The following is a 21,183-nucleotide window of genomic DNA, read 5'->3' as shown; positions in this document are numbered from 1 at the left end:
GGCTGGACTTTCTTGGAAATCCTCTCCAGAACAACCAGTCACGAGCCGGTTACGTAACCTAATTAATATTCATAAGCCAAGCCTTCGCTGTAGTAGGACATGGTCTTAGGCTCCTCCCCGTGTTCTCTAACAAACGGCGCCCGCCTTCTTCCACCAACCATTTCTGAATCTTCCTGAGACAGACAGCAGCGCTCTCGTGTTCGACCGAGCCCTCTCACCCAGGCATATGGCACATAAAGCCTCTTTTCTTTCTTCTATTTGGGTCCCCACCACTCTTTAAAAATTCCGCCGAAAAAGAGAAGACGATTTTCCAAATCTTTCAGGCCGTTATCTCACGTAAGTACAGCGTTTGTTGTTGTTTTTAGTCTTCGTCCCGGAAAAAAATTCGCCGTTTGCTGTGAGGAGCCGTGACACAACATGGCGGTTGGCTGTAGTTGCGCTTGTTATACGGGCAATGGCAGTGCTCCATGAAGGACAACGAGACATTGATTTAAATCTCACATTTTATAAGGATTACACGCGTTTATTGGTATAAATAATTAGTTGTCGGAGTATGACGGGTGTAACGTTAGTTGGGTAAATAGTTAGTGAGCTGTTCAGTGGACCAAACCCAGGTGCTTACGACATGTCATGTCAGGTTATTGAATGATGAGAGTATTACACATTAAAATATAGACTAGTTTACCTTGTTCTTAATATTTTTAGATATGACATTCATACATATGGTCACAAAATATATTATACTTGCATAATTTATGTGAGTTAAAATTTTGTTTTCCTGCAGAAACTCTTGTATTGGTAAAACATTACCTCATGCCCACAATACACAATGTTTATTATACCATAATAACACTATATTACCACAATTTCCTACGCCTTAGTGGATTAGTATTTATTATACTTAGTAAAGTTGATCAAGTTAAAAAAACTATTTCTTAACCAATTAGTAAGGCCATATGAAACAATTAAACAACAGATTTTTCAGCAAAGTTTTGGTCATGGCCCTAGAAAGTCATGTATTAAATATGATACAGTAGGTTTTATAGGTTAAGGCGGTGTCCACATGAAGAAACAAACACCATGACCTCTGATAAATGTTCAACAACAAGTTACTTCATTTATTGATCCCATGTGGGAAGATGAAGATAAGACAGTGTTGTTTAATGCTTAAAAATGAGAACATAGAGTAACATCACCCAGGTCAAGTACAAAGTACAACAGTAAATAAGCAGTGACTTGATAAAAGCGTTATAGCCTACAAATGAAGGGATGCTGAAAATCTATAATGCACCTGTATTAGAAAACTGGTTGCTTATCTGTGAAGAATTATTTCTGTCCGGCTATTTTTAATTGGTTCTATAACAGTTTATATTATCCATCAGCTGCTCTTGTAAATCAAATATTTATACACCTGTTTTTGTGACTCCACAGGGCTCCCCACTCTCTCTGCGAGTGTATAAGCGCTACCCAGAAGGCCTAGGGGAGGCCCTCTACCGCGAGCTGTTCGACTTCAACGCTGAGCCGCCTTGGGATCCTAGTTGATAGCGGGAGAGGACCATCTCCCACCTTGTCCATGTGAGTACCTAAATATTACACCCTGCTCCTGAAGTACCGGTTATAGACAATTATATAATAACATTATTTATTTAACTGCACATAAAAATCTGTGTCTTTACGCACCCAACTGTAGTGGATTGTTTTTGGTTTTACATAACACTATTGGTAGATTATATTTAACACCTTTGCCCCCCATTCATACTGCACAAATCCATTGGTAATACCATCAAATACTTCATTGTGCTTCAAAGCCACAGGGATTTATTTTGATTGGGTCTGAGTAAAAAAAGTAGCCTGTAGGTCACATTCTTAAAGCCTATGTGTTGTCGTCATCTCTAAAGATGGACTCATGTGATACCTTCTCTAGCTATGTGATTAGTTATCCGTGCTTGTGTACTTATTAGCCTTGTTGGTGTTGTAGAAACCAAATTTAGATTAATAAAGAATTTCAACTTCCTGTTCAGAGTTTGCTCATAAAACACTGTGTTTGGTAATATATGGGTAGGTGTTGTAATTGTACGCCTTGACGTCAAGTTTTGTCTGAAAGCGCAAGGTTATTTGAATGTTATGCAAGTTTTTGTTATAAAACCGTTTGTTTTCCCTTAAACAGTTTGTTGCATACCCAGAATACCCCAGCGGCTCATTAAACTCTCTATGATTGTCGGATTTGCGGAATACGGTTGAGATGAAAGGATTCGTTGATGCACCAAACTACTTTATAGAACTACTTGAGGGAGGAACGACCCTTGAAGATGTTATCGACAACCATGTCTATGAACAAAATCTGGTGAGTTCAGAAAATGGGTTGTCAAGTTGCATGATGAATGTCTAAGTTAAGAAATAAAACACTGGTGTTTTTTCATCTTTTTCATTGTTTGATCCGATTTTGTTCCTCAGGCTGAAAAAAATGCATTTGTTGTGGCCGACCTTGGGGCCCTAATGCGACAGCATGTCCTGTGGAAGACCACTATGCCCCTAGTTCGACCCTTCTACCCGGTCTGTTGTAACAGCAGCCCTGTAGTCATTGAAGTCCTGTCTGCACTTGGTGTTGGTTTTGTCTGTGCAAATAAGGTAACATTTACATTTTATCTTACATGAAGATATTAGAAAGATCTCAAAACATATATTTTGAAACATCTCATTGGATTTTGAGGCACGTTATCTAATAGAAATGTATTGATTGCTTTCAGGCTGAAACCATATTGGTGATGGATCATGATGTCCCTCCTGAAAACATAATCCTCTCTGGAGTTTGCAAGCAGCTCTCACTCATTAAACACGCTGCCAAGACCGGCATTAACTATCTGGTGTGTGAAAATGAGGCAGACCTTCGCAAAATTGCCCGTGCCCATCCTGAGGCCAAGTAAGTCTTTTAAACCCATACACGTACAATACGGTTTAAAAGTTTGGGCTCAGTAAAAAAAATATTTTAAATAATGCTTTATTCAGCAAGGATACTTACATTGATCAGAAGTAAATGTATAGACATTTATAATGTTACAAAAGATTTATATTTTAGATAAATGCTGTTCTTTTAAATTTTCTATTCATCGAAGAATCCTGAACAAAATGTATCGTGATTTCCAAAAATATGAAGCAGCACAACTGTTTTCAACATTGATAATAATAAGAAAAGTTTCTTGATCATCAAATTAGCATATTATAATGATTTCTGAAGGGTCATGTGACAATGAAGACTAGGGCTGTCAAAATGGCTGAAAATAATACTATATAATACATAATGTTAGAATTGTATTCGAATATAAAAAGATTAATTTCAGTTAGGAGAAAAAAGCTTTTGGCTTGTCTCCTGAGGCCACAAGAGGGCGAAAGGAGCAAAATATGAATGCTTCTCATTAAATTGTTTATTCAAAGCAATAAAATAACATGACTGTCTGTAAAAAAAAACATAGTTTAAACTAATGTTTATAAATCAAATATAACTTTGTAAATTGCATAAAAAATTATGAACAGAACAGCATCTTGTAGTTATGCATTTAGCTTTGTTTGATATAAAGAACCGAAGCATTGATCACACACTTTTTGTTTTAAAAAAACATGAGATGGAGTGGAATGGGGGAAACACAAAGTCTCGAAATGTTTTTTTTTTTAAAGGTTGAACTTTTTTCAACTTATCATGGCTTTTTAAACGTGTGTCTCTCATGCAAGCGAGAGTGCAACGGTCAAAGATGTCTGTCTAGTCTAGTGCATGTCTACATAGAAAACAACAGAACAGCAGGGCAGAAAATGCATTCTGTGTGAACGACTATTTATGAAATTCTCCTGTGGCACCGTTCTTGTCTTAACAGGCTTTTGCTTCAAGTGTCTACTGAAGCACAGGTGGAAGAGGCGAGTGTGACCATTGGTTGCTCCCTGAAGGGCTGTAGACACCTTCTAGAAATGGCCAAGGAGTTGAGTGTAAATGTGGTTGGAGTCACGTAAGTGAAAGGATTTGATCACCATGAATCTGCTATGACTTGCTTTTTCAGAGTTTTTATAAAATGGGATATTTTTTGCAGTTTCCAGGTACTAGCATCATGCAGAGATCCCCAAGCATACACCCATGCACTGTCAGACGCCCGCTGCATCTTTGACATGGGGGTCAGTTTTAAGAGAATTCAATTTTGATTTATTAGTTAATTTCATGTATCTATTGGAGTGCTGAGTCTTCCTTGATTCTACAGAAGGAATTAGGCTTTGACATGAACATCCTAGATATTGGTGGAGGATTCAGTGGTTCTGAGTTTCAGTTGCAACAGGTACAGCAAGCATGCATCTCATAGTTTTTCTTTTTTATATATCATCCAGCGTAGATGTTACTCTAAGCTCTTCTTTTATGTCTGTTTGATTAGGTACATTCTGTTGTCAGACCCCTGCTGGAAGCCTATTTCCCCTCAGCGTCTGGAGTGAGCGTCATTGCTGAACCAGGGAACTTCTTTGTGTTTTCTTCCTTCACCCTGGCTGTCAATGTTATTGGCAAAAAAGCGGCATGCCGGGATCTCCTTAGCAGCACACATGGTGAGCCTCATCATATTTGATGCGTATGCCACAATATACATCTGCCTTATCTTATATTCTCAGTGTCTTTTGCATTTTCAGATGAGCTGACCCCAAACGACGAACCAGAATTTGTGTATTACATGAATGATGGTGTTTATGGAACTTTTGTTGGGAAGTTGTTTGGAAATATCATCGCCACACCCTCTGTCCACAAGGTAAAAAACATGCACGCACCAGAACACATGAATGATATTTGTACCAGTTACCTGAGGTTTTTAAACCGGATGTTTTGTGTATTTCAGATGTCGCTCACCCTTGATGAGCCTGTGTTCTCCAGCAGCCTGTGGGGTCCATCGTGTGACCCACTGGACCAGGTGGTGGAGCATTGCCTGCTCCCTGAGCTCGCTGTTGGGGACTGGCTCATTTTCAGCAACATGGGGACAAGCGGTCAGGAGGGCCCAGCAACCCTCAGCGACACGGACCAGCCACCTGTGTATTACACCATCTCCACAGATGACTGGTGATTATGATCATGTTTCATTTGACCTTTTGTGCTGTTTGCAGACTGTTTTTGTCATCCCTTTTTCATTTCACCCATTCTAAGGAGTGATTTTAAAGTGAATATGATGCTGTTTTTTTCCTCTTTCCTCCAGGTTTGAGATGCAAGAGGCTGGGATTTCTCTTGATGACACCATGAAAAACCTCTCTTTGGTCCAGTATGGCTTGTAACAGATGTGAATTGCTTGCAGAGTCAACATTCCATGGGTGGAAAAATTCTATTCGACTTGATGTTATTGGTCAAAAACTAATTGATTGACATTGTTACCTCAGTTTCTCACAATTACAACAGGCTCACTTTCCCTTTTGCTCAAAAATGACAGAAAACCCATATAAGATAACATATGCAACAAAATGGATGACTGTGGAGATGGCACCCAAATCCTGGGTTTCTTAAACACCGTTTACATAAATGTTCAACTAATTTAATTTTTATTATGTATACATATATTGATATAGATGATCTACTGACAGTCTTGTAAATGAGTTGTCTGTACAAGATGCATTTGTTTCAAATCATGATGGATTTTAGATTCTGCACAAATAGGCCATGACCCTCAGTGTGTGAACAAGTGTACATTGGTTTAGCAATATGTCCTTGTTCTCTCTTTTTTTGTTTTCCATGGTTTTATGACTTCTAGTAGTAGGGAACTTCTCTTCGCTCCTCATGCCAAATTATGATTTCCTAATTACATGTGGTGCGTCACGTGACAGTATTTCCAAAGGTTGTTATATATATATTACATAGTGCTCTATGGTAGAGTGTGCTATAATTTGCAGTGTCCCTTCAAAAGATTTTGAACCTTCTGCCAGGTTGTTAGTAGAAGGCAGATGTAAATTGGTTTCATGTTTTCCCTATTGTATATTTTATAAAACTAGAAAAACGGCGTGCCGTTATGACTCTGCTGATAACCTGCTTGGAGATGACATTTACCTCAAGTTACAGCTAAAATACAAGTTTCACCACAATCAGATTAAATACTGCAAGGCACTAGTTCTCAGTCTAAAATTGAAAAGTCAAATGGTGTATATTTTAAATTCATGTTATACCTCGTGTGTCTAGCATGGTGTCCAAGTTTGATTATAACAGCTCACGGTTTTATAAAATCACACCCCTTAGTAATGAAATATATACTTTTGTCTAAGGCACTAATGGACCATTGCCTGTTTTTGACTGTAAAATTGTGCTTGTAAAAGTGATTAAAATATTAATTTAATACATTTCTGAGCAAATACTATCGAGTAATTTTTGTCTCACTTTTAAAATCCTGTGTGAAATAATTAAACTGTATTACACAAGGCACCCATATTATTGTTTTTTTCATTGGACTAGCTGACGGGTGGTTTTATTTTACAGCAATTTTACCTTTACTGAAGAATCGAAAGGGTTAATTTTTATACAACTGTGGACTGGAGGAGGAGGAGCGATAAGCGTGTTATTCTTGCTTCAGTTAGTTAAGACATTTTCAATGACAGTCGACGTAGAGAGTTCGCAGCTTGATCGCTGCTGAGCAAAGACGATTATAATCATGAACTCCTGTAAAAGCAACACTCCGACGGACATTACGGAATATCAGGTAATAATACAATTATTATGCAGCATTTAAGGACGATTTTACGCCTTTGAATAAATGTTGAATCTGCCTGCCTGAATATGTGTGCGGCTGTAAGCTTTCATAACCTTTTACAGTCTGTTCATAACAAAGAGCCTCGCGCACCGAAAAAGGTGACCTTAGCGCTAAATAAAGCGATATTTAATAATAATGAATGAATAAGCGTTAATAGTAATACAATTTCGAAAGGAGTGTGCGTCATAATGACAGATTCAGTAAAAAGGGTGTTATGTGTTGCGAATCGCGAAAGCGATTTGAAAAAGTGGCAACTTTAAGTTATGAATAAAGTGAATTATATAGAGATTATTTAAATATTTATTTTGATATGTTAAAATGTAAATATAGTTGAAAATTGTAATGTTATTATTAATTCTTTAAATCACACGTGAATGAAAATGTCCATTTAAATTTTTCGTAAGCAGATTCGTCATCAGTCCGCCCCACATTCCTCAGTCAGTGACAACTTTGTTTACCTGTTCGCTTTGCGCTTTAATAACGAATAGCCGATGTAATAAGACTGCAGTGAAGTTAAATCCGCTATTAACAGTCATGTTTCTCTTGCAGAATGGTCACAAGGATGTTGACCCAAGCAGTATTGAAGACGAGCCCCTCCTCAGAGAGAACCCCAAACGATTTGTCATTTTCCCCATTCAATATCCAGACATCTGGAAAATGTACAAACAAGCTCAAGCTTCATTCTGGACAGTTGAGGAGGTGAATGTTATTTTTGAATTATCAATTTAATATTAAGATTATAATTTTGGCAAGGGTTTATTGTGATAAAAGTCCAAGAATGTGCGATCACCAAACCAAAGTGTTATTAAAGGTACAGTACACCTAAATATAAAAATACAAAATTATGTGATTTTAAGGCCTATTCTATGATAACTATATATTTTTAATAATTGTTCAAATTCCGTGAGAATATGGAAGTCCACATCACAACTATAATGATAACATCCGGTTAACGGAATATTCTTAGAATCACTTTTAGAATGATTTTACAGCTGATAAACAATAAAAACATTAACAGCCAATAAGAATCCACCCAAATTTTAAGAGCTCGAGCATTTAAAACAGCAAAAGACATAACTACAGTGCATGTTTGCTCATGGACTGTTGTCGTGACAAATCGGGTCTCTGTTAGGACCCCAAGCATTCCCATTTGCTCAAATTACTTTCAATAACTATATTTAGCGCCTGATCACAATTCCTTTTTACAAGACAAAACCATGTTATGATAAATGCTGTTTGAAGTTGAACTACGTTATAATGACAATTAATGTCTGTATTATTTAAATTAGCTTATGTACTAGCATAGCATTGAGATATCCGATTAGCCAGATAGTTTAGTTTATATGCGCCCTACATTTTATTCACAATCATCTTTAATGTAATTACTGTTAATTTAAGTGTTAAGTATTTCAGTTATAAAAAGAATGTAATGATGTTCAATTATTCACTTCATAGGCTATTAGGCTATAATTTATAAATAACAGTTTATCAAATCATGTTATGTTCAATTTGTTTTATGCACTGTATAGTAAGCTAAATTAATATTGTTTGTTTGTGCTTAATGTAATAATTAACCCGATTTGTCATGACACCGTAATAACTACAACATTTTAATAATCCTCCTTATTCTTTAAGAATAGGAAAGTCCACACCACAACTTAAACAATAACGACACAGAGGAATTAACTCAGTGTCACTTTCAGAATGATTTTTTCCATCTGATGAATACAATTTTTTTTTTTTTTTTTTTTTTTACCTGTCCATTAATGTAAGAATTTACATTATAATAAATTATTATTTTTGGTGATCTGTTCTTTTAATTAAAATGAGTATTTGCACTTGTCACTGCTGAATGTGAAACCACTAAACGTTTTAATGGGTTTGTATAGGTGGATTTATCAAAGGACTTGGTTCACTGGGACAACCTGAAGCCTGAAGAGAAACACTTCATATCCCATATACTGGCTTTCTTCGCAGCAAGTGATGGGATAGTAAACGAGAACCTGGCAAGTGCATCTCCTTCTAACCCCCATTAAGATGACGGAAACCTATATAAAATGTAATGAAATAGATCAGCCGAACAAGATGTTTCCAATAAACATAATGTCTTTATTTCTCACAGGTGCAGAGGTTCAGTCAAGAGGTGCAGCTCCCGGAGGCTCGATCCTTCTACGGGTTTCAGATCCTCATCGAGAATGTGCACTCCGAAATGTACAGCATGCTCATCAACACTTACATAAGGGATCTGAAAGAGAGGTGAGATGAAAATGAAGTGTACTTTTCTTCTTTTAACAATGTCAGTTACAGCTTTTAATGCGCTTACGCACAGGTGACAGGTGCAAGATTCAGTTAAGCAGTTTTTGCGAACATTTTCCTTATGTGGTTTATGAGCCTCAAAACACGTCTTAAACACGTAAGAGATATGAAGGTATTGATTGTTCTACTTGTGTTTTATATGAATATCATGAGCAAGATTATAATCGTCTTAAAAACAACTTGTGTTATAAACGTTCATACATACTAGTGACTTTAAACATAACAACATAAATTGCACTGCCTTTCATAATATTTTCTGAATGAAATCCAATACTTTTTCTCACTCATTTTGGGGTGCTGATTCCAAAAATTCCACACTTTTCTCACAAAACACGAAATGATTTTCAAAGCATTTTTTTGCTTTCGACAACCATTTGCAAGTTGAAGTCTTGTATTATCCCTTAAAGGAATAGTTCACTTAAAAATGAAAATCATTTACTCACCCTAAAGTTATTTCAAACCTGTATGAATTTCTGTCTTCTGCTGAACACAAAAAAAGATATTTTGAAGAATGTCGGTAACCAAACAGTTGATGGACCCCATTGACTGGAAAAAAAACCCACTATGGAAGTCAATGGGGTCCATCAACTGCTTACTGGTTACCGACATTCTTCAAAATATCTTTTTTTTTTGTGTTCAGCAGCATGATTCCTACCTTCCTCTGAATTCTCAGACAATTTTCACATGTATGACACTATTTTATGCCTAATCCTGATTGCAAGCTTAGAATTATGGCCAATGACAGAAGAGGATGCAAACATGAGCCAGAAATATAGAAAATTACAGATTTTGTGAAAAAATCTAAAGCTAAAAAGAGTATTTGAGCATATTTTTCCACTCCTTTGCAGATTGTAAGTTGAATAATAGGCTGAATTATATAAAACTTTTGACATTTGACTGCTTTTGTTATTATGATAAGTGCATTAAAGCTGAAAAGTCATTTTTTGAACTCAAATAGGTAATAGCTTTTTCCTCCCCAAATTAGTACAAAATGCTATTTTAATACAATGTAAGGATCCTCTCTAAATCCAAATCTCTTCTTCTTAAAGGGACTATTTGTTTAATGCAATTCAGACCATGCCTCTTGTAAGGCGGAAAGCAGACTGGGCCTTAAAGTGGATCTCTGACACAAACTCAACTTTTGGTGTGTGGGAATTTTCTTTCCTAAAATAAGAGTACAAAATGTATTATTATTATTAGACTTAATCAACTGCAGCTTTTGTTTGTTCATTTATTCTTAGGAGAGCGATTAGTAGCTTTTGCTGCGGTGGAAGGCATCTTCTTTTCCGGATCATTTGCTGCCATCTACTGGTTGAAGAAAAGAGGCCTGATGCCCGGACTCACCTACTCCAATGAACTCATCAGCAGAGACGAGGTTAAAACAGAAATATGATAATGTTATCAGTAGAGGCTTTAAGATAATTAGATCATGGTTTGATCAAAGTGTGTTATCTTGGGTCAATGATACAAATATAGTGGAGATAACAGTGAAAAACTAATCAAGGCTATTGTTGTTTATTCTGAACCTTCACAGGGTCTGCACTGTAATTTCGCCTGTCTAATGTACAGCTACTTGGTGAAAAAACCTTCTGCTGACAGAGTGAATGACATCATCAAAAAAGCTGTGAGCATTGAACAGGTAAGTTCACATTGCTGTGCTCTAGTAATGTGGAATGCATTGTTTCAGGCATGAATGTCATTTTATTTGTCTTTGCTTGTCTTTCCTGAAGGAGTTTCTCACAGAAGCCTTACCGGTCAATCTGATCGGGATGAACTGCTCTCTCATGAAGCAGTACATTGAGTTTGTGGCTGACCGATTGCTAACAGACTTAGGATTGCCCAAAGTCAGTATTTTATCAAGATTTTTTTTATTTATTTTGTCTGATAATCTGTATATGTATATAACTGCTTTATAATTTATGTTTCAAAAGGTTTACCGTTCAGAAAACCCCTTCGACTTCATGGAGTCAATCTCATTGGAGGGAAAAACCAATTTCTTCGAGAAGCGAGTTGGCGAATACCAGCGACTTGGGGTGATGTCAAACATGATGGACTGTGAATTCACTCTTGATGCAGATTTCTAACGACGAGCTAGAAGAAATTGTGTTTATTTATTGGACAGTGTTTTATTACTTTCTACAGAAAATAAAGTCGTCAATTGACGACTTTTTGTTTAAGTCCAAGCTTAAACAGCTTAAACAGTTGACTTTTCAAGTTTTATTTAGGTTTTTATTTTTATGAAAGTGATGGACTCCATGTTACACAGGCAGGCAGAAAACTAATTATGGGTTCTCATAAGCAGAAACAAAAACAAATATTTTGTGGTGTAAATCTTTTAGAATTTCAAAGATGTTTTAGATTAAAACATGAATATTGATACTTGTGTAACATGGAAGATGATAACCCATGACACGAGGGCATTCAAATTTACAGTTACATTAACAAGGGCTGAAAATGACCTTGGGTTGATGTTGTCAAGTGTGAAAATCCATTATATTCCGTTTCAGAGAAAAGCTTGAAACATTGAGGTTTATATTACAATAAAAGTTTGTCAAATTAGCCTATAAGATGTCGGCTGCAAGAAATTTGTCTGGGTGCGAATAGAAACTGCAGACAGCTAAGCAATATTAAAGAACAGAAAAAAATAGAAGAAATACAAAGAAAGAAGTAAAAATATAGAAGAACACAGAGAGACACTTTTATAGATAGGTTGGTACGCCATGTAATTTTCATTTTTTATATTAAGATTTTAGGTAAAAGGTATTGCTTTTTTTCTCTCAACCCAACAGTGAGCGTTCAAATTGATTGAACTAAAACCATGATTTTTTTAGTAGCTAGTTGCCTACATAGACAGCATTTTGGACATCTTAAAGGTATCTGTAGTTCACCCAAAAAAGAAAATTCTGTCATCATTTACACCCACCCCCATGTTGTTCCAACCCTTTTGGAATTTAATTCTTATGCTGAACCCAAAAGAAGATATTTTGACCAAACAGTTGATGGACCCCATTGACTTCCATAGTAAAAAATACTATGGCAGCCAATGGGGCCCATCAACTTTTTGGTTACTGACATTCTTCAAAATATCTTCTTTTGTGGCCAGCAGAATAAATAATTCATACATTCATACAGGTCTGGAACAACTTGAGGGTGAGGAAATTACCAAAAAAAAAATTGGGTGAACTTTAACTTGAGTGGACTTTGAACGCACTTGTGTTCAGGGTTAAGAGGATCGAGAACCTGATCTTATTCAGAACCGGTTAAATATTTCGTTAACCGGTTAATGACATGTAAGTCAAAGATATTTGTACAGAATTATAAGACTTTCGGCTGCGTAAATGTATCTTGAAAGTGATTCCGCAGAATATACTCTTGTCTTGAGAGTGTTTAGTCGGATTTCTGAATGAATGACTCGTTTGACTTTTTAATGAATCATAACCATCTATGAATTAGATTCATTTCACTTTTATGTACTTATTTTTGTGTTATCTTTTCTGCTGAAATCGGAAATGATCTCATAATTTGGCAATAGGCATAATTTAAAAGAAAAATATATACTTTTTCGCAACAGTAATAGCAGTTGAGCTACTACGACATAACTCGTTCAGATAAACCAGAATCGGAACTAGAATATTTACATTCCGTTCGATTCCCTTCTCTTTGATTTCCAGTCCAACAATGCAGCGCCCTCATATGACGCCCGAAAGTGTTGTCTAGGTAGCCAGATCGATAGGTATTGAGACACAACTATCATGTAAGAAAGCAAGCAATTCTAAAGCCACTCCCTCCTGCCGTTCACTGACTCTCTCCCCCTGCCAGCAGCAGGAGCTCATTATTCGTCTCTTCGTGCGGTTCTTGTCCGCTTGCTTAAAATGGACCAGGACTGGCGAACTTTAGCCACACAGCGAGCCGAATACGTGTCCGATCGTATCCGCGGGCTGCTGTCCTCCGGCCTGGATTTCCTCCGAGCCGAGCTGGGGGTTGATCTGGGGATAAAGCCGGAGCAGTATCCGTCGTGGCTGATTCTGAGCACGGCTCTTATCGGGCTGATTGTGCTGGTGGTGCTCGCGGCCTGTGGACGGAGGAAGCGCCGAGCGGTCCCTGTTACTGTGAGTCCCAGCACCGTCGCCGAGATCCCGGTCAAGACCGCCCTGCCACCGAAGACGGTGAAGACCGAGCCGAGCGAACCGAAGAAGAAGAACAAAAAGAAAGCATCCGATAAGGTAAGCGGCCTGTGATCGTGATTTCCTAGAGCTAATGGCTGTTATCTCAAAACCAAGACAACTGCCTTCCTAGACAGCTCTTTTGGACACTTATGTGACACCCGAATTTAAGATGGAGAGGCAGCTTGTTAAGGTTTTGAGATGCAGTCCTATAAATCATATGCAACTTGTTAGAGATTAGCACGAGTAGCTGCTAACGTGCTAACCTGTCAAAACCAGTTAGAAACCGCTGCTGATATAGAAATCTTTTCCCTATCTGAATTATTTCATTCTAAATTGTTTATCGTCCCCTTTAAGATTAAATGAACAAATCAGGCGTTGTTGTTATATTACGAGTGTCGTGCTACAAGAGACACGAAGGCGATATAAGAGCCACGTAGCACTGTAGAGTTGACCGGTTAACTCACGCTTTCATAACTTTCGGTTTTGCTAAACACCACCTTGTGTAAGGTTTACGCACATTGTGATAGTTTTCGTGCCCTAAGGGAAGTTTTCAAGCACTGTCAGTTCATAGAGGAAGGAAATGTGGAGTTTGTTGGTTTGTAACTGTCATGTGCTCGCAGCAGAAGGCCCAGGCGAATGGACAGACGGTGGCTGAACCTCAGCAGGAAATCAAAGTCACCGAGGAGAAGAAGAAGAAACCCCCTTCTTCACCAGCACCAGCTCCAGCACAGACACCTGCTGATACAAAGGTTGTTCCACCTAGTATTCATTCTGGTTTCATAGAGGAAGTCTATTGGGTTGTTTATATATTTGTAGTAACAATAACTTTAGTAGTATTCAAAGCATTTTGGCAGCTACTTTAGGAAAGGGTGGTTTGCTCTGCAAAACATTTTTTCTAACATCATTAAGCATAATTATGCAATGATTTATCTTTTCCGAATGTTTATGCGTAACTTTGAGATAACAAAAAAACTTAATGTACCTACATTTCATTTGATTATTAACCGACATAAGAAATCTGTGAATGTATAAATATCCTGTTAAGTTATTGAAATATTAACTAAAAATCTTGTGGGGTACTTATATTTCATGTCATCCCATTCCCTGCACTACAGACTTGCATTCTGCTCACTGATCTAAATGTATACAAAACATTATAGATATATAATGTTATATATATATATGCTTGACATTAACACCCGCCAACCCGCAAAATGCTATAAATATATACCTAATATACCTGCTTCCAAGTTATGAGATAATATTAAAAATATCTAGTTTTTCCCTATGGTATCGATGTCAAAATTGTTGCCAGTGAAAATACTTCGTGGCTAGTAAATTTGGAAAACTGCTAGCCACAGTAGCTGATATTATCCCTATAAGCCCTGGATATTATCTATATTAGTTCACACTCCTTCCATAGTGTTTCAAATGTACACCCCTTCCAACGCTTGTAAATATGACTTTGCTTGTTCATTCTTGTGCTCAGAACTTGTAAATGTTATTTCCAACTCCACTTCAAGGGCACATTAAAGCTAACTGTATAGACCATTTCTGAAAGTAAGTTTGACTCTTTTGCTCAGTAGTGCTCTGAACGTTTGCATCAGCCTTGGTTCAGTGTGTAAACAGTGATTGAGAGAGGTCGGGTGTCAGTATCAGGCTGTAATTTGATAATGCAGATACAGCAAATGTAGGGTACATCCAGAGGGGAAACTATGTACTTTGTCCCAAGGCCTCAAACTTTAGGCATACGTTTTACAAGACCAAATAAGCTTTTTAAGATATCTTAATATGTCCGAAATGGCACTTTGTATCTGTAGTAAGTGTGAGAATAAGAAGGTTCTTGCTTTCTGACTTGTCAGGAAGTTGTAAATGAGTGTTTTTTTGGTTCCTATGTAGACAAAGAAAAACAAGAAGAAAACAAAACCAGAGGTGAAGCCAACCAAAGCTGTTTCCTCCACCGATGGCAAGGAACCCGATGAAGGTATGAAACTAGGTAACCAAACTGTAGTGGCAACTTCACTTTTTCAGTATGAAAATTGTTTGTTGGTAATCAGACTTAGAAGTTGAAATGCAAAATATCTTGCTTAAATAAATTCAAATGAGCTGCTTTGAGAAGGTTCTTTTTCAGTATGACTGTGTTTAGCAGGTGCTTGGGAAACCAAGGTCAGTAATCGAGAGAAACGTCAGCAGCGCAAAAAGGAGAAGGGCCCTGGCGACAGCTCTGGGAGCCCTGAAGCTGGAGATCATGCCAGCCAGAAAGTGGAGCAACCTGTGGTTACAGCCGCAGCTGGCACCAAGAAGAACAAAGGTACGCCTTTCCTTTGAATCCTTTTTTTAGATTTTACTGGGGACATTTCTGTGCTGATGGCATTGAAGAAAATGTGAATACACAAGAGTTTCCTCTAAGATGCAAAGTATTTTTAGTCATTAGAGATCTTTTTTTTTTTTACTTATTGTAGAGTCATCACGTGCCAAGGCCGGGAAGGGTGACGTCATCACAGCCCCAGGTAAAAAAAAAAAAAGAATTTACAGAATAAAAAATGTGATCATTCCTTTTTTTCCTGTGTAAAGTGTAGTAAATTATTTAAAGATAATATAATAGACTGACTTGTCAACTAAAAGAATTTACAGAATTGCTGTTATGTATTTTTATACACTTTGAAAAGGCATAGATTCCATGTACAATTCTATTCAGAAATTATGCAATGATTAAAAATGTCATTGACAACGTTAATGTTACTAAAGATTTCTATTTCAAATAAATGCTGTTCTTTTGAACTTAAGGCATCAAAGAATTATGGGGAAAAAAAATTATAATGGTTTCCACAAAAAATCAGCAGTTTTCAACATTGATAATCATAAAAATGTTTTGTTGAGCACCAGATCATCTTCAGAATGATATCTAAACGGATTATGACACTGAAAACTTCAAATTCAGCTTTGCCATCTCAGGAATACATTTCAAAATATATTCAAAAAGAAACCGATACAATTATTCATTTCATTTAAGTAGTAATATTTCAAAACCCTACGGTTGTTACTGTATTTTTGATCAAACAAATGCATTATTTGTCAACACGAGACTTTTCAAAAACATTTTAGCAGCCCTAAACTTGAAACCCTGAACGGTGTCACTCAGAATATACCTTACAAATTTCACCTTTTTCTTTAGTGACGTCTAACTGTAATGATGTGAACTCTGTTAACGGTGGAGGATTGATGGAGGAGCCTGTGAAGTCAACGCAAACAAGCGCTTTAAACAACGAGAAGTGGTCTACTGGGAGAAAGACCCTTGGGCAAAAGAACCGTGATAACGCCACCTGGAAACTAGAGCCCGAAGGTAATAGATCACAGTTGTTTATGACCCTGCCTTGAGTTTGTAACAGTGACGGCTGCATTTGAGGGCTTTTAGCTTTCAGATAATTGTGACCGAGCATGTGTAGTAAATGATTAGATGGTAGTTCCAATGAATTCAAACCTTAAGGTTATTACGCTTTACTTAATTTTATATAAAGATGTTTAGCATAGTAACAACACCTTTATCACAGTACTTTATATTTTGCAAATGAGCAGTTGACTAAAATTTGGTTTATCAAGTAATATTTTTCAATTTTACAGCCGCTGTGGATAAACATGCTGTCTTGTTATTTGTCAGGGGCATGGACTAGTTTTGATGGAAAAATTAAGGCAGAACCAAACCCAGTGAACTTAACAATGCTTAGACTGAACCCATCAGGTATGTGTAACCTTTTATTTTCACTAAGAGGACATTCTTTTAAGGAGCACATCATTTTGTCCTTGTATGCTAATAAACACTACAAGTATTAATCATCTTTTCCCATGTGTTTTACAGGTGGAGAGACTCGGCCTAAATCAAACATTGAAATTGGGAAATGGGACAATCCACCCGCCCCTGACAATGAATGGTCCAGCTCCAGTAAGATCAAAACTTATTTAGACTCAGAAATGAGAGACAGTATTTTCTAGATTACATTTTAATACAAAAGATCGGTTTGTGGTCAGTAAAATTTTGAATCACCAAAAATCACCAAGGCTGCATTTATGTGTCACATGATCCTTCAGAAATCATTTTAATATGCTGATTTTCTGCTCAAGAAACATTTATGATTATTATTAATGTTAAAAACAGTTGTGCTGCCTAATATTTGTGTGGAAACTGTGATGCATATTTTTTCAAGATACTTTGATGAATAGAAAGTTCAGAAGAACAGAATTAGAATTGTCTTTACTGACACTTGATGAATTCACTGTGTCCGTGCTGAAAAAAAGAAAAATCATATTGACCCCAAACTTCTAAATGATAGTGTATATATCATAAAGGACTGTTAACATTTCCTGTGTCTCCGTATGATTTCAGATGGTCTTTCCGCTGTGGACCCGAGCTCGGACTGGAACGCTCCAGCTGAGATATGGGGGAATTATGAGCCCAAAGTTGATGCTCCTGTTTTGAAAGAGATTCCAGTCTCCAACCCACTTGTGGTATAAAAAACAGTTATAATTCGGGGTGTGCAGTGGAGCGCGTATTTGGATATGTATCTGTAAAAATCACTAAATGATTTTAATCTATTTGGATAAAACCGGAAGTGGGTGGGGATTTAACCAGAAGCTAAAATTAACTGGGAAGACAGTTTAAAATCTAATTCTGATTTCGATAAATACATAATTAAATATCTTCTAATTATAATACTGAATGTTAAATAAAGAAAAGTTGTTTTTACGTACTTAAACTTTATGTACGAGTCGGACTCTATATAAAATGGCTGATTAGAGAACATGGAAATTGAGCGCAAATATTCAGTGGTAAAAAATCACAAAAACTACTTTTACAAATGCAAATCTGGAAAGAATGCATGAATGCTTGCCATCTTACAGAGAAATAATAGTCTATCATTATCATACAAGGTTTAAAACATGAAACATAAAGTAATAGAAAATGTGTATGATTCAGTATCTTAATTGATGTTACTCTTTTATAAATGTACTTTTAGTAGATTTTTCTAAATGTTTGTTCGTTCTGGTTGCAGGAATCAAATGATGACAAGGAGCAGGCAGATCCTGCAGGAGGTGGAAAATCTAAGAGACGAAAGAAAAAGAAGAGACCAGAGGAAGAAGGTTCAACCGCTGAGGTAAAAATCGTGTTTTAATAAACCGAGAATCGACATGCGAACACTTAAACGTCAACACTTTGTGAATTCTGCATGACTGACCAAATTGTATGTTCCTCTTCAAGGTGACTCAAGAAGGTTCTGCTCCTGCAGAGAAGAGCGTGACTGTCAAGCTTCATCCTCCTCATGTTCCAAAGGATGAGGGATCCAAGCAAAACATCCCTCCACAGTCTTCTTCAAGTGAGTAAATCACAAATGAAATGGTGAATCTAGTGAGATTGTTTAAAGAGGGCATATTAGGCTTTTTTAGTATGTGATGTCCCTGTTTACAAAGCACAAAGTCCACTCTAAAGGGAGGTATTCTCTATATCAGTAAACACTGTTTCTAAACACCTTGAGGTTTCTTTCAGGAACATGTACAACATAATATTCTTCATTTAAATAATTTCTCTCAAAGGCATACTGGAAAAAAGGGGTGAGACCTAGTTGAGTTGTTCAAAGCATTGACCAATCATAACACACAGGTCCAGCTGACCAATCCGAGCACATTGCCCTTTTCAGGCAGGAGGGGCTTCATAGAGAACAGAGCATTACTGACAGATTGAAAAGAGAGGTCCTGCAACAATGTGAAATATGTAAAAAGAGTTTTTTTTTTTTTTTTACATTCAAGCATAAAAACACATTCTATTAGACCCCAAAAACAGAATTAATACTTTGTAAAAGGGCGTAATTAGTCCTCTTTACCATCAATATAATGTGTGAAGTAAATGCATTTTACCACACAGACCAATATTGATGCTTTTTTTATACACACATTTCAGAATATTGTTTATATGTCATTTATCCACACTTTTCTCCCCACAAAAAAATAATAGATTGAAAATAGAAAATAGAATTTTCAGATTTGACTTTTGGATGCTATATAATTATATTAATAATGTATGATAATCTTGCTGATTTATTTATTTTTGCTCCCACAGAGAAATCTGATCAGAATTGGGAACCACCGAAGCAAGTTCAGAAGAAAAAGGCCAGGAGAGAAACATGAACTGTGAATAAAATCCAGGAAAGCTTATGCAAATAGATTGTTTATGCAATAATTCCACAGTACAGAATTTTATACTGAAAAAGACTGTGCTTTTAAAATAAAATCCAAAATAGAAACAAAACTGAGTTGGAAGAACTCGGCAAAAAAAAAAAGAAAAAAAGAAATGAAATGAAATGAAATGAAATGAAAGAATGAAAACTATAGAGTAAAGGTGAGCAGTCCGTGGGCTGGAACACTACTTATGTGCACTATTACGCCACACTGAGGTTTGTTAATATCAGACATGCTTTCAGTGGAGCAAAACATTCATGATCATTATTTTCCAACAGATGCTTAATTGATTTTGAACGTGGAGGGTTGATACCATTTGGGAAATCGACTTTCTTTCCATCTATTACTGTTCCTGTGGCACTTTAGTTGTGCTGAATTGCACTTTGCCGTCCAGCAGTTTCTGAAGTGTTGCAGTTGCTGTTAGAAGCCACAGACAGGCGCTGTGAGCCCACGTATCCTCCAGCAGTTCTTCTGTGAGATGAATTACTGTAATCCTCTAGATCGCTGTGGTGGAAAATCAGAGAACAGTTCTATTACAGAGAACCTTTTTTAATGCTAAACCTATTTTCTTAGAGCCTTTCTTCCGTCCTGAGTATATGTATTTTACCCATGTAACTGGGTATGTGGATCTTGGAGATGTTTAGAGTTACAACTCTTTCCTTTTTAATCAACTACTAGTTGACTCTAATGCTTTATTTCCTGCAAACTAAAGTAGAAAAAGCCACGCCATATGTATAGAACTATAAGGGCTTTTTTTATATGGTAAAACTCTTTGTAATTGCACTGTGCTGAAGGTTGTAAAATACCAAGTGTATTTACTTTTTTGTTTCTTGCACAATGTGAACATTACATTTTTGTTCATGTTTGTTTTGACTGAGTAAGTTAGTAGGTTTATGTGATTTTGATTGGGAAAGTTGTTGATGATTAGCGCAGCTTTAATTCCATGACACTAAAACAGTATCAGTATCAGGAATCTGTTGCCTTAATCTATACTTAATAGTGTATGCTTTCTGTTCTCTTCCTCATTTTCAAGTCTTTTTAGCAGGTTTGGCATTACCTTTCCTTTCAGATTTGATTGATGTCAGTGTTGCACTTGCATGAACTTAACCATTTATATAGTGATGAACAACGTCCTGATTCTCTGTCCACTTGTGCAAGTACCACTCACTGTAAATAGGCTTTAATGAATGATGATGATGAATGGATGTGGGAGGGAGGGGGGGGGGATAAAATGCTTATTCATATTTGGGTTGACTTAGTGGTGTTTTGCCCATGGTTGTTTTGTAAATTTCAGTAGATTATGTGTCTCTGAGGGACTCTGGTCTAGCATCGGATGCCTGCCTTAGTTTATCATTCTAGACGATACTCAAACTATGTATTTCTACAAATTTATGGATTTAAGAATGATCATGTTTACTTAAGTCAATGCAATATTTCTATGTTGATTTGTTAAATAAAAGAAGATTGCTTATTGAGCTGCTGATTTGTTAAATAAAAGAAAATGCCGTTTGGGCTCATCTTGTAGTCTTAAACCCTAAAGTGTATTTATTTTGTTATATTTAAGAAATTTAATGTTATAGTTTAAAAGTATCCAATCTGCTTAAAAACCCCACAGCAAAGTCATAATATTTTCATCTTTAGACTGCAAACACAGCACATTGTGTCTTCATTTATCCATCGATATTTGGGTTGATAACATTTCTAACTCAATTTTACACTATTTTGCTGCA

At 36.6% G+C, this 21,183-nt stretch overlaps 3 protein-coding genes across 10 annotated transcripts; all 3 read left to right on the top strand.

Moving 5' to 3' along the window:
* The first annotated feature begins 119 nt into the window (after positions 1 to 119).
* Positions 120 to 6,336, top strand: azin1b (antizyme inhibitor 1b). The gene is made up of 12 exons (XM_081377394.1): positions 120 to 336; positions 1,432 to 1,575; positions 2,168 to 2,344; positions 2,455 to 2,628; positions 2,748 to 2,920; positions 3,867 to 3,995; positions 4,077 to 4,158; positions 4,242 to 4,316; positions 4,410 to 4,575; positions 4,657 to 4,772; positions 4,860 to 5,077; positions 5,211 to 6,336. Exons 3-12 carry the CDS (start codon positions 2,243 to 2,245, stop codon positions 5,284 to 5,286), a joined length of 1,311 nt encoding a protein of 436 aa, XP_081233520.1. The 5' UTR covers positions 120 to 336; positions 1,432 to 1,575; positions 2,168 to 2,242; the 3' UTR covers positions 5,287 to 6,336.
* A 155-nt stretch (positions 6,337 to 6,491) lies between these two features.
* rrm2b (ribonucleotide reductase M2 b) lies at positions 6,492 to 11,688 on the top strand. Its single transcript, XM_081376409.1, has 9 exons — positions 6,492 to 6,692; positions 7,293 to 7,442; positions 8,633 to 8,749; positions 8,866 to 8,999; positions 10,109 to 10,203; positions 10,301 to 10,434; positions 10,594 to 10,698; positions 10,790 to 10,903; positions 10,991 to 11,688. Exons 1-9 carry the CDS (start codon positions 6,645 to 6,647, stop codon positions 11,141 to 11,143), a joined length of 1,050 nt encoding a protein of 349 aa, XP_081232535.1. The 5' UTR covers positions 6,492 to 6,644; the 3' UTR covers positions 11,144 to 11,688.
* Positions 11,689 to 12,721: 1,033 nt separating this feature from the next.
* Positions 12,722 to 20,977, top strand: mtdha (metadherin a). Of its 8 annotated transcripts, none has more exons than XM_081376642.1 (12): positions 12,722 to 13,282; positions 13,849 to 13,974; positions 15,125 to 15,209; positions 15,375 to 15,536; positions 15,688 to 15,735; positions 16,401 to 16,568; positions 16,884 to 16,964; positions 17,082 to 17,165; positions 17,607 to 17,728; positions 18,274 to 18,375; positions 18,480 to 18,594; positions 19,335 to 20,977. In XM_081376642.1, exons 1-12 carry the CDS (start codon positions 12,932 to 12,934, stop codon positions 19,400 to 19,402), a joined length of 1,512 nt encoding a protein of 503 aa, XP_081232768.1. In that variant the 5' UTR covers positions 12,722 to 12,931; the 3' UTR covers positions 19,403 to 20,977. The 8 variants fall into 8 exon arrangements, with proteins under 8 accessions (XP_081232768.1, XP_081232767.1, XP_081232764.1 ...); XM_081376641.1 differs by having other exon boundaries at positions 15,372 to 15,536; XM_081376638.1 differs by having other exon boundaries at positions 15,125 to 15,221.
* Positions 20,978 to 21,183: the final 206 nt, after the last annotated feature.

The sequence above is a fragment of the Scardinius erythrophthalmus genome (genome assembly GCF_964197995.2).
Source record: "Scardinius erythrophthalmus genome assembly, chromosome: 10".
In the NCBI taxonomy this organism is placed as follows: domain Eukaryota; kingdom Metazoa; phylum Chordata; class Actinopteri; order Cypriniformes; family Leuciscidae; genus Scardinius; species Scardinius erythrophthalmus.
This window is presented reverse-complemented; position numbering and strand designations above follow the sequence as displayed.